Below are 21244 nucleotides of genomic sequence, written 5' to 3'. Positions count from 1 at the left end.
TTGACAAATTGAATACTCAAGAACATCCAACTTTTTTGCCCTAAGAAATATGGCTCACTTCCAAGTTCACTAAAGACAGTTGTTCTCTTGCTAAGCAAGCGGCACAGAATCACTTGATTTAAAAACTGTGACTTTTTCTCCTTCATTTGGTCTTAGAGGCACTCAAAAAGAGATGTATTATGTGAAGTGATATTACTTGAAGTATAAAGAAGTATCCACCTGAACAATATGTATGAGATTCCTTCTCATGAACATTACTTTGCATAAGGGGGCCTATGAAAGACTATCAGTCAATGGAAATTTATTGCTAATTTGGTCATGTAACTTTTTTTTTTTTTTATGACTTTAGATTCCCAAAGGAACCATTATTTTATTTTTTTTTTTTTGTGAGGAAGACCAGCCCTGAGCTGACATCTGCCAATCCTCCTCTTTTTGCTGAGGAAAACTGACCCTGGGCTAACATCCGTGCCCCTCTTCCTCCACTTTATATGGGATGCCACCACAGCATGGCTTGACAAGTGGTGCGTCTGCGCGTGCCTGGGATCCAAACCTGTGAACCCGGGGCCGCCGCAACGGAGGGCGCGCACTTAACCGCTTGCGCCACCCGGGCCGGCCCCTTGGTCATGTAACTTTTTTGAAGGACTACCCTGCTTCTGGTTTTTGCCTCAGGCTGTCTCTTGGAAAAGAGAGACAAAAAACATATACCTTGATTAATTACTTGAAATTCATGAACTCAATACTATAAATCAAAACAAGGACACATCTCTTATATTTATAATAATCTTTGCACTGTTAATATTAAATTGACCTCATATGAAATTGATCTAGGTACTAGCATCAGAAATTTCAGGTGTTTGTTTTGGTAAACTTAATACCCACAGAGTCAAAAGTAGAAGTGCTTTTATATAAATAAACATTATTTCTCACTCAAGGATATTATGTAGCACACAATATCAAAATTTTTAAAAAGACTTTTGAGTCTTAAAATACAGTGACTTATCCCGATTAAATGGCTGTGAAACAAACTAAAAGCTATTAAAGAAAGCCAATCAACAAACCCAATGAGGATAGGGGAACTCATACCTGTGTGGAAAAATCTGAAAAATAATTAAGTATTTCAAAACATAGAAATTGTACCCAAATAAAGGTAAATTGATATTCCATTTATCACAACATTACAAAATGTTAATTCTTGATGTATTAAAAGTGGGAAGAGTATAAAAAAGATATTGATTGGTTATTTTAATTTTGAGAAGGGGTATACTAATGTTTAAAAACATGTTTAAATATTACTTCGAAATCTGAAGTCAATATGCAACCAAATAGTAAGTCCAATTCCCCATGGCACAAATTGGTTTGTAGTCAATGTATCGTAAGTGCTACGGGAGAGCAAAGAGGAATGCACGGGGGGGGCAGAGGGTGTATGTGCATGTGTGTATGCATGTGAGGGGGTGAGGGGATGGGTGGACAGAAAGGTGAGAAGAGCTAGAAAATCCTGTCCCCTTCACAACAGAAAGAGCTAATTAAGAATCTCCTCCCATGTCTCCCAAGAGGCTTTGGTAGATATCCTTGTATTATCAGAAAGAGAAAATTGACTGCATTTTGTCCTAAAAATCTCAATTTTCCCAAAATGTCTCAGCTTTATTTATAAGCAATATCCCACTATTTTAAATGCATGTCATTCTAAAGGATAAAGTTCTCAAGGGGTTTGGCTAAACAACAGAATAAAAAAAGAAAACATCTTTTTAAAAGATTGAGTTCTGCTTTTTTCCCTTTCCCAGATCACCTTTGATTAAATATTTTTTAAAACCTCAAAAGAAAAACCCACACTGGAACTAAAAATCTCAACCTACCAACCAACAAGCCTACTGGTATGGCATAGAATCTAATACACAACATCTGTCAACTATTTTGAGTTTGGGGAGTGTTCTAATTATTTTTCTAAATTAAAGGAATCTGTGCAAAGTTTCCACAATCACAAGTACATTGAGTGAGAGTTCGAGAATTTTATTACTTCTGTGCAGAAGAGGTCTTTTCAAAATTGTCATACAAGTAAAAATAAAATTTAATCTTGAACAAAATAAGATAGTAAAACATGGAACAGCCAAACATCATTCTACTGATAGGGGAAAGCAACGTTGTTATTTGAATTCACATTGATTTCTCTTGCTGTCTCTGCATGTCCTCTTTCTGGATCTTTTTCTTTCCTTCATTGTTTCCCTTCGCATGCATTTTTTTCCTGACTTCTCATTCTGTTCTGCAGCTCTTTCTCCAGCTCTTTTCTTTTTTCCCCTGGTTGCTAAACATTTTGCCTTTCACTGCCTTCATAATGAATGGGCCTGCCATGAAAGCAAGTGTCTGAAACCAAGAGCATAAAAGCCTTAGTTAAGCCAAGAACCTTATTTACTATAACTGGCATTCTCATTTCAACAATTCAGTTCCTAAGGGCAATTTTTAGGACAGGTATCATTACGGGCAGAATTTATATTTCTAATAACCTCTTGTGTCTAATTTAAGAAGCCTGGATTTCCCAGTATATTATGGAATCTAACTCTTAATTCTGAATTAGTCCTAGATACTCAAATTTTGCTAAGAAATAAAATACTGTCCACTTTTGGAATAACGTACTGACTATAGTACTGTCTCTCATATGATGGAAATATGCATATAGACCCAAATAATGACTGAGTGTTGTCTTTGAAATTTTTGCAGCCGAGCAGCAAATTCAATGACCTATAATGCTTGTTATCAAGACAAGACCACAGTATACAGTAGCTTATCCAGCTTGTAATTCAGAGCTTCCACCAACACACACACACACTTTGTCAAGAGGAAAGATTCACTCATACACCACCATTAATAATAACTAATCATTATTAATTTTTACAAAGAAGGCTTAGCACTTCATGGTAAATGCTATCTTAGACACTGAGCACTCATCTGCATGGGGGAAACTGAAGCACAGAGCTGGAGATGGTTCATCATTCTTAGTCTGAGAAAGATGTGCATTGCCTGAGTAGGGCATGGAGACCTTTAGAAAGAAGTCTAAGTGGATGACGCAGCCCAGGAGAACTGCCAGGCACTGCCACACTGCCTCCTCCATTGCCACTGACTGGAAGAAAGAAATGCTCAAATGTAAACACCATTCACATTAGGACTTGTCCAGCACACAGTGACTAGACAGGAACCAACAAGGACTCAATTTTTCAACATGAAACACAACATATAGCCTCTTTGCAAACTGGACTCTCCTTATTTGGTATACGATGGAGCCTTGAAAACTATAAGCTATACTTTATGTTGCTGCTCTGTATCATAGTTAAGATATTAAAATATGGAACATTAGGCTGTCAGTGCCAAAGAAAACTGTTACAGTAACACTAACATTGCCAAGGGCAAGGTGAAGTCAAGCGCTACTGTCTAAAAAGTCCCTATCGGTAACGGCATTTGTCACACGTTAGAACCGTAATTTTATACCTATAGCTAAGCACTGTGTGTGTTATCAGAATGACTCAACGTGCCCCTTAGGCACACAGATGCTTCAAAAAATGTTGAGAGTTTTGATTTTCCTATAAAATGAGGTAAAAAAGAAAAAGTCACAGATAATTTTTAAATGGATGTTTCTAGAACATGAATATGAGAAGGCTATTGATTTCTTAGCAATGATAAAATATTTATTGCATATAGAATACATTTTAAAAGCAGAAAATCATGGTAAACAAATTTTTTTTTTTTGGTGAGGGAAATCAGCCCTGAGCTAACATCTGTGCTAATCCTCCTCTTTTTGCTGAGGAAGACTGGCTCTGAGCTAACATCTATTGTCAATCCTCCTCCTTTTTTTCTTCCCCAAAGTCCCAAGTAGATAGTTGTATGTCATAGTTGCACATCCTTCTAGTTGCTGTATGTGGGACGCAGCCTCAGCATGGCCAGAGAAGCGGTGCGTCGGTGTGCACCCGGAATCCGAACCCAGGCCGCCAGTAGCGGAGCGCGTGCACTTAACCGCTAAGCCACCAGGCCGGCCCAATGGTAAACAAATTTGATCCACTGAATTAAAACTACTTGAAGTAGTATTAATTCATGCTAGCAATAATCCCTAACAAAATCAATTATTTATGATTAAATCACTGGTTGAATATTTCATTTGATCATCAAAAAGCTAAAATTTACCGTTCATATAAAAGGCAGCATAAATACAAAGGCTGCCAACTGGGAAATTTCTAGCACAAGAGCTTCAATATCTCAGGACACCATCATCTCTCCCCTTTTCTATAGACTTACAAAAGCAAAGTTTATTTGCTGCAATAAGATTCTTGTTTCCTTTCTCAAGTAAATTCTTGGTTTTGGGTGATAAATTAGAAAAAGCAGACACTTATGTCTTAGGATCATTTTTGTAATATAAACATCACATCTATAAGGTAAATGTCTATTAAAATGCACGGAAAAATAGCCTTCTCTGAAAGGAAAGAATGAGCTCTCAATTTCTCTGAGATCAGACAGAAATATAAAGGTCCAAGACTCTAGAGACCTCATGTTCCATAGCCCTGAATCTGGAGGCAGTTAACAACACTTGACCATAATTGTAAATATGCTTTGTATTTTCAACATGTTGCTACCTATAGGAAACAAATACCTGTTAACCTGACTGCAGAAGTAATTTTTTTCTTCTTTAATCAATGACTTGAGAATTTACATCATTGGTTATCAGATTTTGGGTGAGGAGACAGGAGTATATTTCTTCCTGAACTGAAGAAAAAGGGAGAGACCCTCAAAAGAAGAATGAATCTGAACTAGACACCTGGTAGAAAGGACTAAATCAGACTGTATGTTTAAAAACAAAGGAAAAAAATGATAAAACATAACTATTCTCTGAACTCTTTCTTAAGAAACTAAATTATTTATACTTCCCAATTACTGTCTTATACCCCAGAATCTGGGCTAAAGCAGGGCGCTATGATTTCCTACATGACCTTATACCTAAGGAACTAGACATGACACTTTGTGCATCAAAATAAGCAAATGACCTATTACAAGTAGTTTTGTACCAAAGAAAAGTGAGAATTGGCTTTTGCTAAATGTAATCCTCATTTATGGAGCCAGCCATTGAATATAGGTTTAATGTTCTGGTCAACTAATTTTAAAATGTTGCACTCCATAAGGTACGTCTCCAGGGTCACCATACTAGCCGATAATGAGTGAATTACACTTTCTTTTTCTAGGTGAACAATCTACATGAATATAAAATAAAACTGCTAAGTCCTAATTTCTTTTCTATACTCTCCAGCTGCTTTCCTTTTGGGAGAAGGAGGTTTAGGATATAGCAAATTCACACCATCAGATTAGACGTGCGGAATAACTGGACAATTGCCAATGATTCACTCCCAGCAAGGTAGAAGCAACTTTTGCATCATTAGTGTGGATGCTACAAAGGCACTGCCGTATCAAAGAGAGGCATGCAAGAAACCCAAGGGTCAGAAAGCTGGCTCTCCTGGTCTATCTCATCTCACAAGAAATTATAGTTGCTAATGAACACATGCTCTAAAGTGAAAAAAAAAAAAAGCTTCATATTTTCCAATGTGGCTAAAACAAAGAAAAGTGGCAGGAGATACTCAAAAGACTAAATCTTAAACCTGCCTCTATCAAATTATAAATCTTTTGTTCTTCAATTTAACTGATTCTGTTTCGGTTTCACTACGTTTGAGAGGAATACCAGAAATAATAACTGTAAGGCAACATAGCATATTCACTAAGTCCTCTACATGAGTTGTTAAATAACAGAACTCTACTGGCTTGTGATTTTTTTACTCTCCCTATTAACTTAAAGTTAGCAATGGGAAACCAAAATGAAAATTAGGAAGACAGAAAGAAACGTTCTTATTTAAAAATACGTATATTTGGAAAAAGGCCTAGTGGAATAAAGGGCTAAAATTAGCCTTTGTATAAGCAACGTACTAATATTGAAGGCAGCACTAGTCAATTAAACACAGCACAAGTGGCTCACACCATATTTTAATGGTGTTCTCTTTAGCAATGGCAACAGCAATTCCAACAGCCATAATAATCCATAAATTGTCTACGCATTTGTCAAAAATCATGCACTAGACTATCATTTTCTAAAATGTGAACCTGGTTTTGGAAGTCATATTTCTAATAAGAAGAATCTTAAGATTAGGGCAGAAATCTAGACTATTGCCTGGGTTCAGAAGATACCCGAATACTTAACAGTTTCTATTCCAAGAGACTATTACAAAGCACTGTAAGCTTACAACAGCGTCACATTCTTTTTGCTTGAAATAGTGACAAGTGACAATGTGAGTTAATGTAAGCATGCTTTTTTTGTGAGGAAGACTAGCCCTGAGCTAACATTGTTGCCAATCCTCCTCTTTTTGCTGAGGAAAATTGGCCCTGGGTTAACATCCATGCCCATCTTCCTCTACTTTATATGGGACACCAGCACAGCATGGCTTGACAAGTGGTACATCGGTCCGCACCCGGGATCCAAACCTACGAACCCCGGGCCGCCGAAATGGAGCACACGAACTTAACTGTTACGCCACCAGGCCAGCCCCTAACGTGAGCATTTTTATTGTGCTTATTCTAGAGATGGAGAACTTACAGCTGAACTCCCAATACTTACATCTCACATATACTCATTTACATAAACACAGAACATATACATAGTACACACACACACACACATTCTGTGTGAGCATGAAAGCAAAGTGAAGAAAAACACTAAGTTGGCTCAAATATTTCCCCTAAGAGCACTTTCCTGGAACTATACAATCAAGAAAAGTTCATTACCTATAACCCTGAAAAAAACAGCACAAATACCTCAGACTCAGATGTCTAGATAGTTTGGCCTAGACTCTCAATTCAAAGGTCAACTAAAAATCTCAAATATGCTTTCTAATTTTTTTCTATTTTTAGTAATAAAGAATAGGAGTTTAACTTTTTCCTACCGTCAAAAGCTAAATTAGCCAGAATCACGTATAAATGATTTTAAGTTAGAAAAGCAAAATGAATATTTGAAAAAAAAAGTGTAAAATCCAATTTCTTATAAGAACATAACTGATAAGAACACCAATATCTACTTAAATCTAAAGTATAGGATCATTGTTGATAGGAAATGAATTGTTTGCATTCTGGTTTTATTATAAGGTAAAGAGTTAACATTCTTAAGATGCTAAAGGTGTAAAGTAAACTCAAAATCACCAAATCAGAAAGAGGCTGTGATAACCACTTGTATATTCCCTAAGGGCTTCGGCATTTTCCTGAATTTTACCATGTAAATGTGACAAAACCACACACCACACTTCTGCCACAGAGACAAAGGCAGTTACTCCATTAAACAATAAAATTTTAAAACATGAGGTAACAAAGACCTACATTCAAGGACAATCTTGAAGGCAAGAAGTGGCAGAAAAATTCTTAGTATTAAAAGAGAAAACAGTTCCTTTTTTACTAGTCTTCAAAGACCATAAGAAAGATGAAGCTTTTGGAGCCTAGCTTTTGGAATTGAACTTGACGTAGTTATCTCAACAGAGAAAAGGATGGAGATGCGTAAAAATGTAATTCAGGTTAAAGATAGATGTCATGTTGGGGCCACTCACTCAGCCCTAATTTCTAGATGCCAAATTCATTTTTACATTTAAAAGGAGAAAAATGCAATTTAGATTATATAGTTTCATCTATAAATGTGAAGGCTTTCACGAAGGCTGACAAACCAGCATAATAAATTTTTCTGCCCGGGATTAAATATCAACTAATCATCTGGCCAGTTAGAAAAATTAAAGGTAGGACATACATGTAGGAACACACAGAATAGTTACCTTCAGCTGATTATTGAAAATATCAATCTCCTGTAGTTTTGATCTAGTTTCCTTCTCAACCTCATCCAGTTGGTCTCGTAGCTGCTGCCGAGCTAGTTCTTTTGCTTCTAAGGCTCTTTTCAGTGTAAGAAGTGAATCTCCTATTTTAGAAAAACATTGCAACATAAGAAAAACAAACTGGCAGTGAGGAAAAATGGGTTTGAAGGTTCTTATTTCACTTAAGGAAATTCTTGCCAGGAAAAAAGGAAAAGGACAACTTTAAAAATAAAAACACCTACTGTGCAAACTGTTTTGCTGAACTTGTTTTAATTGGTCATTGAGAATCTGTTTTTCTGGAATAAGTCTTCCGAGCATTTGCTGAGACTCCTAGGAGAGAAGGAGGAACACAACAATGAATGATGGGGAAAACCACCACGTGTAGATCCGACGCCCAGGCAGGCATCAGTCAGTTTTCTCGTCCCTCACAGACTCTTCGGATATCATCCCAAATCCTCTATGGTGAAACTGCATTTAATTGCTAGTCAGGGCGGTTCCTGCTTACTTGCCAAGAAATCACTGTTTGCCAAATGCTTTTCACTGAAATAGAGTTAAGACAGTTATAGCTCCCTCGATATTTCTTAAATTTTTGTTGACTTACTGCCTATTTATAAGCCTTAAAAAAATGTGCTTTAAGTACAGCTCAGCAGAGAAAACTGAAAATAATGATCTCTCAATGGCACTGGGTCAAATGTAAATGCAGTGACCCTGCTGTTTGTAATCTGACTCGGGCGTTTAAATAGGAACTATTCAATTCTGAACTTTGACACTTTATAGGGCTGAACTGAGGTTGACCAAACACCTGAAGTTGGAAACAGAAACAAAAAGGGATTTTTAACAACTAGAGTCTTAGCTGTCGTGTATGTTTTTCCACCACTCAGCGGGGAGCTACAATCTTAAACAGGTACACAAAAGTCTTGAACCAACTAGTTTTTAACTGACATAAGACAAAATCCAAACCACACTGTACAAAGCTATTGGGAGTTTTCAAGGGTGACTTGTCAAGCACTGTATTTGCTTAAGTTCAGCTGAAATGATTCCATATAGTTTCTACATTTCAGTAAAATGACAGCCTTCTCAGCAAATAATAAGGATTACTTGACTTTCATTTTTGCCTTGATTAAAAAAGAAAAAAACTCTATGTATTGACTTTTGGTTTGAAAAAATAAAAATGCCTTACTTAAAATTTTTCACCAGAGGCTAAGAATCATTCTCTCTTGGAACTACCGTCTTTAGACACACTGGCTGGTGTGTAGTACATCTTTGTGCTCTATATGTCTGATAGTAGAGAGATTTAGCTCAACAGAGAGGATTTGGAAGCATCTTCTCATATGAATAATCCACCCCCCTAGCCCGCCCAAATCTGGACAAAACAGAATACATGAATCAGATTGTTTTCCCACAAAAGCACAGCCAATGGAGCTTTTCTTAGTCTCCTCCCTAAATTAAGGCAAGGCCCCGTAACGCAATCCCAAAGCTTCTTTCCTGAACCCAGATAAACAATGGAGTATCAAGACGAAGCCTGGCTCAGATCACTGAGAGTGTTTCACTTACAGAAGCATTGCTTTTAAATGCCAACCTAAGTTTCTAAAATACTTCAAACCAATATGAAGGGCTACCTGACTTATCCGCATAACAAGTTATCTGCTAATTCCAGTAAGGCGGGAACCAATATCTCATTGCCTACTACATATCTGAGTTTCTTCAGACCGTGTATTAGTTTTCACTTCAGTACTTTTTCAGGAATGCTGATTTGTATTTTGTTATCAGTAACGGGACATACTAAGTGTCAATCTTAAATAATAAAAATGAGTTTGGTCACAGAGCATTCAGTGAGATCATAGACACATGGCCTTCACTCCTAATTTTCTAAGGGAATACTTTATGAAACTTTGCATAAATAGTTAATGAAAGACATATAAAAAGAGTTACCATATAGAAGAATATACTTTAAAAAGGTGTATGCATTTTTTAATATTTCAAATAATTTCTAGCAGTGAACTTCTGATATTATTTACACTATATGTCATATCCTATTATCTTAAATAAGACTTTGACTTAGGACTTAAACTTGATTTAGAATTTGATTAGGACTTAAAAGTACATGAAACAACAACTGACAAACCAAAAGGAAAATAGGCAAATTTACAATGATTGAGATTGGAACACTCCTCTCTCAGCAGCTGAAAGAATTCACAAAATCAGTAAGGACACAGAAGATGTCAACAACACTCTGAATCAACTTGATCTGACTCCCATTTATGACACTCCACCCAACTACAAAAGAGTACACCTTCTTTACAGGTGCACGTGGAATATTCACCAAGACAGATCATACACTGAGCCATAAAATAAATCTCAATAAACTTAAAAGGATTAAAAAGAATTGAAATCATACATAATATGCTCACAGATCATAACATAAATAAATCAGAAATCAGTAAGCTATCTGGAAAAAAAATCTAAATATTCAGAAACTAAACAGCATAATTCTAAAAAACCCTCAAAGAAGAAATGACAAAGGAAATCAAAAAATATTTTGAATTGAATAAATATGAAAACACAACATGAAAAAAATCTGTGTAATATGGTTATGACAATGCTTAGAAGGAAATTCATAGCTTAAAATGTTTATATCAGAAACGAACAAAGGGCCAAATTCAATAAGCTAAGCTTCCTCCTTATGAAGCTCGACAAAAGCAAATTAAATCCAAAATAAGTAGATGGAAAGAAATAATAAAGAGCCTAAGTAAATGAAATAGAAAACAGACATACCATAGAGAAAAATCAATAAAACCAAGAGCTTTTTAAAAAAAAAAAAAAAATCAATAAAATCAATAAACTTCTAGCTAGATTGATGGAGAAAAGAATGAGGAGGAGAAGGGAGAGGAGAAAGAGGAGGAGGAGGGGGGAGGAGAGGAGGAGGTAGGAGTTAGAGGGGGAAAGAGAAGATACCAATTTCCAATATTAGCAATGAAAGAAGCGACATCACTACAGATACTACTGACTTGCAAAGAATAATAAGAGAACATTCTAAACAACTTGCACAAATAAATTTGATAACTTAGGTGAAATGGACAAATTCATTGAAAGATACAAATTATCAAAACAAACTCAAGAAGAAACAGAAAATCTGAATAGCCCTATATATCTATGGAATGAGTTTTGCAATTACAAGTCCTCCCACTGAGAAAGCTCCAGGCCCCAAAGGTTTCAATTTTTGGTGAATGCCACCAAAAATTTACAGAAGAAATACCATTTCAACACAAATATTTTTAGAAAATAGAGGAGGAAAGAATACTGTCCAATTTATTTTCTCATTTATTGCCCTGATACTAAAACTAGACAAGGACATTATGAGAAAATGATAAACTAATATCCCTCATGAATTGAAATGAAAAGATCCTTAACAGTAGCAAATTGAATCTAGTAAAATATTTTTTTTTTAATTTTTTTTTTTCCCCCCAAAGCCCCAGTAGATAGTTGTATGTCATAGTTGCACAGCCTTCCAGTTGCTGTATGTGGGACGTGGCCTCAGCATGGCCGGAGAAGCGGTGCGTCGGTGTGCGCCCGGGATCCGAACCCGGGCCGCCAGCAGCGGAGCGCGTGCACTTAACCGCTAAGCCATGGGGCCGGCCCCTAGTAAAATATTTTTTAAACAATAATACACCATGACCAAGTGTGGTTTATTCCAGCAATGGAAAGTTGGTTTAACATGCAAATTTCAATCAACATAAATCATCATATTAACAAAATAAAGGAGAAAAAACATGTAAACATCTCAATAGATGCAGGAAAAAAAAATATGACCCAATTCCACACCCGTTCATGATAAAAAACTCTCAGCAAACAATGAACAAAAGCGAATTCCCTCAGTCTGATAAAGGGCAGTTACAAAAAACCCTACAGTTAACACCATACTTAATGGTAAGAAATTGAATGCTTTCCCCCTAAAAACAAGAAGAAGACTCTCACCACGTTTATTCGACATAGTACTGGAGGCTGTGATCCACTCAGTTAAGACAAAAAAAGAAATAAAAGGTACATAGATTGGAAAGTAAGAAACAAAGCTGTCTTTATTCATAGACAATAGGTTTATGTACACAGAAACTCTAAGGAACTATTAAAAAGCTATTAGAACTAATAAATGAATTAAGCAATATCACAGATATAAGGCCAATATATAAAAATGTATTCTATTTCTATATACTGGCATCAAACAATTGGATATTGAAATTAAAATCTGCAATATACAATAGTATCAAAAGCCACAAAATACTTAGGGATAAACTTTACAAAATATGTACAAGACTTGTACACTGAAAACTACAAAACATTGCTGCAAGAAATTTATAATACAAAAATCCAAATGAAATTGAGAGAGATGCCATAAGACAATATCGTTAAGATGTCAATTCTTCCCAAATCAATCTATAAATTCAATGGAATTCCAATTGAAATTCTAAGTATTTTTGCAAAAACTGACAAGCTGATTCTAAAACTTATGTGGAAATGTAAAGGACCTAAAATAGCCAACATAATTTGAAAACGAAAAATACAGACATAGATCAATGCAACAAAATAGAGTCTAGAAAAGACGTTCACGAATATGGTCAACTGATTTTCAACAAGCTACCAAGGTAATTTAACGGGGAAAAGGGCAGTATTTTCCATAAATTTTGCTAGAACAACCGGGTATTGGTATGAAAAAAAAAATGAACCTTACTCTTACCTTACGCTTATGTAAAAATCAATTTGAAATGGATCATAGACCTAAACATATAAGATAAAACTACAAAACTCCTGGAAGAAAACATAAGAGAAAAATATCTGCAACCTTGGGATAGTCAAAGATTTCTCAGATAAAACACAAAAAGCATGAAAATTAAGAAAAAATTAATATAATGAACTTCATCAAAATTTAACACTTCTGTCCTTTAAAAAACACCATTACAAAAATGAAAAGGCAAGCCACAGACTGGGTGAAAACATCTGCAAAACATACATCTGACAAAGGACTTGTTACAAGAACATATAAAGAACTCCTACAATTCCATAATAAGAGAAACAACCCGATAAAAAACAGGAGAAGATCCGTTTACAAAAGACACATGCAAAAAGATACATGCCAATACACATATGAAGTGATGACCAACATCATTAGTCTTCAGGGAAATGCAAATTAAAGCCTCATGAGATACCGTTACACACCCATTAGAAATGTTAAAATTAAAAATAATGATAATACCAAGTGTTGGCAAGGATAAGGAACAATGGAAGCAGTCATACACTGCTGGTGAGAATGTAAAATGGTACACCCACTTTGGAAACAGTTTGATAGCTTCCTAAAGGGTTAAGCATATATTTATATGACACAGTAACTCCACTGTATTTTAACCAAGAGAAATAAAACATTTTTCTGGGGCCAGCCCATGGCATAGTGGGTAAGATCGCGCACTCTGCTTCAGTGGCCCAGGGTTCACAGGTTCAGATCCCTGGCGCGGACCTATGCACCGCTCATAAAGCTATGCTGTGGCGGCATCCCACGTACAAAATAGAGGAGAATGGGCATGGATGTTAGCTCAGGGCCAATCTTCCTCAGCAAAAGGAGGAAAGACTGGCAACAGACGTTAACTCAGGACCAAAAAAACCCACATATTTCCACAAAAAGACTTGTAAATAAATGCTCATGGCAGTTTTCTTCGTTAAGTCCCAAACTGGAAGGAACCTAAATGTCAATCAACAGGTGAATGGATAAATAAGGAAAATCTACTCAGTGATGAAAAGGAACAAACTACTGATTCTTCACTCAACAATATGAATAAATCTCCAAGTCATCATGCAGAGAGAAAGAAGCTGGGATAAAAGTCACAAAGTTCAAAAATGATCATCTTTTATGATGACATGCAGAACAATATCTACGTGAATTTAATGCCCCCTCAGCTCAACAACTGAAACCAAACCAGGTGATACTATAACAACTTGGTGGCCAACTTTGGTTAGGTAACAAAATGAAAGGAGAATTGCTTATAGTACCCTACTGAGTCCTCAACTATTCTCTACACATGTTATCTCTCATACTGCCCCTAAAATAATTAATTGCACTTCTTTATGGTGGTTATCACAGTAAAGCCAACATCCCATGAGTGGACTACAAGTTCTACGTGATCCAGACCCCACCTGCTCCAACCACAGTGGTCTCCTTGCTGTAACCAGCCTCCCAGAGACCGGCTACAGCCTCAGGACTTTTGTACTGCTGATCCCTACCTAGAGCTTGCTCAGCCAGATATCCACACGGCTTAGCCGCTTCTCTCTTTCAAGTCTTTGCTCAAACAGCACCCTCACAGAAAGGACTGTCCCGACCACCTTGTTTAAAATCACAGCCTTCTCTACTGCCAGGACTCTCTCTTCCCTACTCACTCTCCAGAGCACTTTTCATCGTCTACTAGAGCACATACTTCATTTATTCTGCTAGTGTCTATCTGCCCTGCAAATAGATGGTAAGCTCCATGAAGGTGGGGTTTTTGTCTCTGTTGTTCACTGTTGGATCCTCAGTGCCCACCAGAGCGCCTTGCCTGCGTGCGGCAGTGCTCAGCAAACACGTGTTGAGTTTGTTTGCTTCACAGCCTACTTTTCAGGCAAGGACCTTTCTACTTCATCCTGACTTCCCAGTGCTTAGTCCACGGAAGATGCTTGTTGAACGAATAAATGAATGAAATTAATTAGAGAACAAGCACATAAGCCTAAAAGCTTTTAAGGGACGTATTTTCTCACCTGTAATTGTTGCTGTAGATGGGTGATTTCAGCAATTCTCAACTCTCTGGATTTGTTGGTACTCTCAATTTCTTGCCTTTGGGTGGTCAATCGACATCTGATATCTTGCAGTTTTCCTTCTAGTTGATGTTTTTTATCATTCTTTAACAAATGAAAAATAATAAGAATTATTAGTGTTTTTAATGACAGTGTTAGTATATTCCCAAAGCATAATCAAACTTTACTCACTAGAGCTTCTAATTCAAATTCCAAAGTCTTTTTCTTTGCTTTCAGTACAACTATGTCCTCTTGTTCTTTGTTTCTTCGATTTAGTAGTTCTTGCCTTCGATTCCGTTCCCACTCAAGCTGTTGCTGCCTTTCAAGTTCTCGTTTTGCAGCCTGTGACATACAAACAGATGATTTATTCATTTTTCAGTTCTTAACACTATATAATGTCTCTTAACAAATGTAACATATAGTGAGTCTTTTCTTTTAGGGATGAAATATTATTAAGCAATATTATAAGCAATTATATTACAGAAAAGCAGAAGAATTTTATACAAATACAGTATTCCATCTATAGGAAAAAAGAGAATATTTAGAAAAGCTATTATATTTACATGAGATGAGGACAGGATCCCTTTACCATTGCAATTTAATTCTTTATGCCTTCAAGAATGCTTATGTGCTAAATAACATTGCTCTTCCTTATTTACTGACTCAAAAGAACAAGGAAAATTTCTTTTTTTTCCTCCCCAAAGCCCCAGTGCATGGTTGTATATCCTAGTCGTAAGTCCTTCTAGTTCTTCAATGTGAGCCACCACTTCAATGTGAGCATGGCAACTGACAGATGAGTGGTGTGGTTCCACAACTGGGAAGAGAACCCGGGCTGCCGAAGCAGTGAGCACCGAACTTTAACCACTAGGCCATCAGGGCTGGCTCAAGGAAAATTTCTTTAATCTAGAAAAATCAAACCAAAAGCCCCAGAACAAAAAAAAAAAAAAAAAAAAAAATTTTCTTCCAGGGCTAGCCCCAGTGGCCTGGTGGTCAAGTTCGGTGCACTCCACTTCAGCAGCCCAGGTTCAATTCCCAGGCATGGACCTACACCACTCACTGGTGGCCATGCTGTGGCGGTGACTCACGTACAAAATAGAGGAAGACTGGCACAGATGTCAGCTCAGGGTGAATCTTCCTCAAGCAAAAAAAAAAAAAAGTTCTCCCATCAAATGAGTAATTATTATTTCTTCCATTAAATGAGAAATTATTATTTATCTCAAGTTTTAAAAGTCTGTGACCCCATCTCCCTAATCATTCATTTCCTTTTTAACCATAGAAGGTTCTGTAATATCTCTGGCAATGTCAGCTCTCTTCAAAGCTGACTCTGATGGCAGCCAGGGAAAGAGCCTGTCAAGAGTACCTGGGACTCTTTATTGCAATTGCTTCTTATGTACCTGTCCTTCAGCTACACACTGTAAGGGCGTGGAGAACAGGTGGAGTACCTATTCACCATGATATCTCCAGGGACCATCAATGCCTCCCACATGGTAAATGCCTATTAAATAATTCTGAATAAATACTCTAAAATGTCTTTTTTTTTTAATTGAAAAAGGAAAGGTTGTCTATCTTTTGATTATCCATTCTGGGAATTAAAATCCTGTTGGTGTCTGTGTGTGTCTGCCTGAATAAAAGGCAGCCTGTGGCTAGAAGCTTTCTAAAGCAATCACCAGGAGACAAAACCAAAATATTATTTTTTTAATAAAGAAAAATTCCTTATCTTTAAAATATATTTCATTCACACAAGAGAATCATGTATTGCTTCAGCAGCAATATACTAAAATTGGAAAGACAGACAAGAGATTGCCTTAGCCCCTATCCAGGTATGGTACCAAATTTATGAAGCTTTCCATAAACTATAGTGAAGATTCCCTGACATATTTTTTAAAGTGAAAAAAAAAAAGTACAGAACAATGTAATTAGTATGATACCATTACAGTGGTTTAAAAAAAATTTACACTAAACCCCCAACCTCTCCATCATATAAACCTTTATATTACTACATATGTCTACAAATACGGAGAAAAAAGTCTGAAAAAATACTTAACTGATAACAGTAGTTTGTTACAAGAACTATATTAACAAAAACTTGTGCATGAATGTTCATAGCAACATTATTCATAATAGCCAAAAAGTAGAAACAATCCAAATATCCATCATCTGATAAATGGATAAACAAAATGTGGTATACCCATGTAAGAGAATATTATTGAGCCATAAAAAGGAATAAAGTATTGATTCATGCTACAACTTGGATGAACCTTGAAGACATTACGCTAAGTGAAAGCCAGACACAAAAGGCCACAGAACGTACAATTCCATTTATATGAAATGTCTGGAACTGACAAACCTATAGAGACAGAAAGCAAATTAGTGGTTGTTAGGGCCTGGGCAGGGGGCGGGGGGAATGGGGAGTAACTGTGTCATGGGCATGGAGTTTCTTTTTGGGGTGATGAAAATGTTCTGGAATTAGATAGTGGTGATGGTTGCACAACTTTGTGAATATACTCAAACTACTAAATTGTAAAGAGAAAAAAAGGACTGCATTAATTGAATAATTCTCAAGGGGTGGCGCGAGAGCACGTGAGCTAACTGTGGGGCTGCCACAGCGCTGCGTACCTCTCGTCTCTCGATTTCCTTCCTCCGCTCCTCCTCTCTCTGACGTTCCAGCTCCCGTTGCTTTTCCAGTTGCTTCTCCAGCTCCAGCTGTCTCTTGCGCTCCTGTTCCTGGCGCTCCCGCTCCTTCCTTTCCTGCTCCGCCCGCTCCAGCTGTGCCAAGCGCTCTTGCTCCTTGCGCTGCTGCTCCAAGAGAGCCTGTCTGCGTTTCTCCAGTTCCAGGTTGCCACGTTCAAAATTCTCACGCTTCTTATCTTCAAACGTTACTTTAAAACAAGAAACAGAACAATTATGCAAAGTCATGATTTCCAACATACTATTTTCAAAGGAAAAACTCAATGGCATATTGGAAATTCGTAGTATAAACACAAACCCAGAACTCCCTAAGCTTCCTTTGCCTGTGCCCTTGTTAATAAGCACTATGAAATGCTCTTCATCTAACCTCTTTGCTTACATACTCTCCCCTCCAGGAGGAGCGCCATATCATGGTATTCAAAACACCAAACACAGTTTCTAGAATAATCTTTCTAGAGCAGTTCTGCATCATCACCAATCTCCTTTCCTTCCCTGATACTCTCTCCTTTCCCTTCTCCATGACCTTGATTCAGCACTTGAGTCCCTATCTCTTCCGTACCATGAATCTCTCTCTCTACCTCTCTCCCTTTAGCTTATAACTGTGCTGATGTGTCTACTATTCCAACAAAAAAGAGAATTTCTTTTTTCGCTGAGGAAGATTAGCCTTGAGCTAACGTCTGTTGCCAATCTTTTTCTTTTTTTGCTTGAGGAAGATTAGCCCTGAGCTAACATCTGTGCGGATCTTCCTCTATTTTTTGCACATGGGTCACTGCCACAGCACGGTGACAAGTGGTATACATCCACGCCTGGGATCCAAACCCACGAACCTAGGTCGCCAAAGTGGAGCACGCAGAACTTAACCACTACACCACGGGGCTGGCCTCGAAAAGATAATTTCTGAAAGCAGAGGTAAGAAGGTGAGTATCCTGTGTTTCACACTGAAGAACAAACTGTGCTCTAATCATTAAGTAGATCACATTCAGCAAATAATTTTTTCTAATCCATTGTTCAGTTTATTTCTTTGAGAACACCAATTATGAATTTTAGACATATTTCCCAGGTCAATCATTTTTTCTCTAATCCTTGCTAACATTTTGTTTACAACCATTTTATTTTACTTTTTTTTTTTTTAATCCTCCACATCCCTTACTATATTTTCAGCAGTGTCTATTCAATTTTGCGTTTGCCTCACATGCTTCTCCTTGGAACCAACCCAGATAAGGGAAGTTCTTACTGCCAGCCTGTGTAGCATGTCATTCCATTGTTCCCAATCTATTTCAAGAACTGTCATTTCACACTTTGTCTTGAGATCTGTAGCTGTGAGCATCCTTTCTTGGCTTCTTCCCACATTCCTGTCTGGCCTTCACTGCTTTAGACAGACTTTCCTCACACACTGTAGTTAGGGATTAAAGATCAAAGGTGGCGAGCATGTTTTGGTTTTCTTCTTCTTCTTGCTCCTTTAGTGATTTATGAGAGGGCAGCATCCTCTTTTACTTTGCCACCTTAAACCTGAAAGTCCCCTCAGCCACAGAAAGGAATGAAGTAATGATACACGCTACAATGTGGATGAATCTCAAAAATATTATGCTAAGTGAAAGAAGCCAGACAAAAATGGCCATCCATTGTATAATACCATTTATATGAAATACACAGAACGGGTAAATCCAAAGAGACAGAAAGCAAACTGGTGGTTGCCTGGTGCTGGGGGGAAAGGAGAATGGAGAATGACTGGGTATGGAGTTTTCTTTTGGGATGACGAAAACATTTCAAAACTGGACAGAGGTGATGGTTGCACAACACTGTACATGTACTAAATGTCACCGTCATGGACTGTGTGTCCCCTCCATCCTCCCACAAAGTCATATGTTGAGACCCTAACCCCCATTGTGATGGTATTTGGAGATGAGGCTTTTGTAATTAGGGTTAAGATAAGGTCATGAAAGTGGGGCCCTCAAGATGAGATTAGTGGCCTGATAAGAAGAGGAAGAGAGAGAGATCCTTCTCTCTTTCCATGGGCACACATCAAGGCGATGTGAGGACACAGCAAGAAGGCAGCCATCTGCAAGCCAGAAAGAGAGCCCTCACCAAGAACTGAATTGAATGGCACCCTGATCTTAGACTTCCTAGTCTCCAGAACTGTGAGAAACAAATTTCTGTTGTTTAAGTCACTCAGACTACGGTATTTTATTATGGCAATCCAAGCTGACTAAGACAGCTTTACAATTTAAAAGGATCAATTTTATGTTATGTGAATTTTACCTCAATTAAAAAAAAAAGCAAAAACAAAGTCCCTATATATCTTTTTAATTCCAATATCTGGCCCTTTTTCTGCTACATAGGAGGCACATAATAAATGGCTGTTGAAAGAAGGAATGCATGAACAAGGAACTCTGATAATGTCACTTCCTGTTCAGAAAAAGAAAATTCCAAATTCTAAGGATTTCTGTCCTTATTTGCCTTTGAGACTTCATTCCCATTATTATCAACCCAAAACGTTCCTCCTTTTCTCTTGTAATGACCCTATTCATTTTCAAGTCTCGACTCAACTGTGACCTCTTCCATAGAGATCTAATTCCTTGTTTCTTCCCCAGTCTACGCCAACCAGCCATAAGTAAGCTCTGCCGTGCATCTATAACACGGTCTTCAGGAATTTATCACACTTCCGCACTCCTTTGATGATTGTTTATACGGATGTGTTAAATCCTCAATTATATTATAACCTTCTAGAGGGTATGGACCACTTATTACTAACATTTAGATTCTCCACTGTACTCAACACACAGCCTTGCACAAAGAATATTTTCAATAAGTAGTCTATCAGTGAACAAAAAGTAATTCAGTTTAAAGAGGAACCTGGGAGAGCTGGCATCCTGAGCAGGTCAATTAACCACTGAGCACTTTAAATGCAGCAAAATGACACTGACAAAGTATTTAACATAAAGAGACTCCATGATAAAGTTCACTTGTTCCTTAGTATCAATTATCTTATCACTAATAATTCATAGCCACTTTAGAATATTTTAATAGTATGATGGATTTATCATTGTAAATGAGCATTATTTAAAATAGGTCCATATTAAATTTAAAATAGCTTCCTGTAATTGAGGAGTTTCCAATTCTCTTATAACAACATGAGGAAATAACAGTAGGCAATTTTACATAATATTTCTGCACTAGTGGTATTAAGCAACCACCTTAAAACGTTTATCAATTTTGAAATTTTACAGATAACATTTATAAAATTTTTGTTTAGTAGTAAATAATCAGATTTCAATTTAAAAGTTAAAACAAGGGCGCATTATGCATTAGCAAAGTATATAATGTTCTTAATTCTCTACATATATCCAAATCCAAAAGCATATTTTAAGTGTCTCCTTTCTGACTAAGGTCAGTTAAAGGAACACAGCAAACATGTCAAAATTTATTTTTACCTCCATCTTTGCCTTAGAGATAGAAAAATCTCGAATATGATATAACTCAAATATAAAAACTGCCTTACCAGGTAATTTCTTTTCTAGTTGTTGCTGTTCATCTTCTAAAACTGGTTCCTCTGGTAACCTCTGATCTACCGATGTTGAGCTTATCACAGATATACCACTGCCAGATCTAACTCTTCTGCAATTGTGGAAAAAAAGAAAAAAGAAATGAATTCATGTAAAGCTATCTTGGTAGAATTGAGCAAATTATGGAAAAGAATTTTTAAAGATTATTCCATGTCATGGAGCAAATTTCATTTGTAGTGAGAAAAAGATAAAGTTTTGGTCCTCTCTATACACAAAGAGTTTTTAAAAAATGAATATTTGAACATGATCAGACTCTGAGTGCCAAGCTTGTTCAAATGGTTAGAACCCCACCAAAATTAGGGCAATTCCAAAGGACTG

At 37.0% G+C, this 21244-nt stretch overlaps 1 protein-coding gene across 3 annotated transcripts in view; it reads right to left on the bottom strand.

The window, feature by feature from the left end:
- ITSN1 (intersectin 1) overlaps positions 1–21244 on the bottom strand; it is a 207857-nt gene that overhangs the window by 87273 nt on the left and 99340 nt on the right. For all 3 annotated transcript variants that reach the window (XM_058523049.1, XM_058523047.1, XM_058523048.1), the window contains exons 11-16: positions 20863–20978; positions 17292–17554; positions 14868–15017; positions 14640–14780; positions 8108–8195; positions 7830–7969 (exon numbers count right to left, since the gene is read on the bottom strand). In XM_058523049.1, the coding sequence (XP_058379032.1) occupies positions 7830–7969; positions 8108–8195; positions 14640–14780; positions 14868–15017; positions 17292–17554; positions 20863–20978 (898 nt within the window). The remainder of the gene's footprint in view (positions 1–7829; positions 7970–8107; positions 8196–14639; positions 14781–14867; positions 15018–17291; positions 17555–20862; positions 20979–21244) is intronic.

Source organism: Diceros bicornis, chromosome 27, assembly GCF_020826845.1.
Source record: "Diceros bicornis minor isolate mBicDic1 chromosome 27, mDicBic1.mat.cur, whole genome shotgun sequence".
NCBI classification, from domain to species: domain Eukaryota; kingdom Metazoa; phylum Chordata; class Mammalia; order Perissodactyla; family Rhinocerotidae; genus Diceros; species Diceros bicornis.
This window is presented reverse-complemented; position numbering and strand designations above follow the sequence as displayed.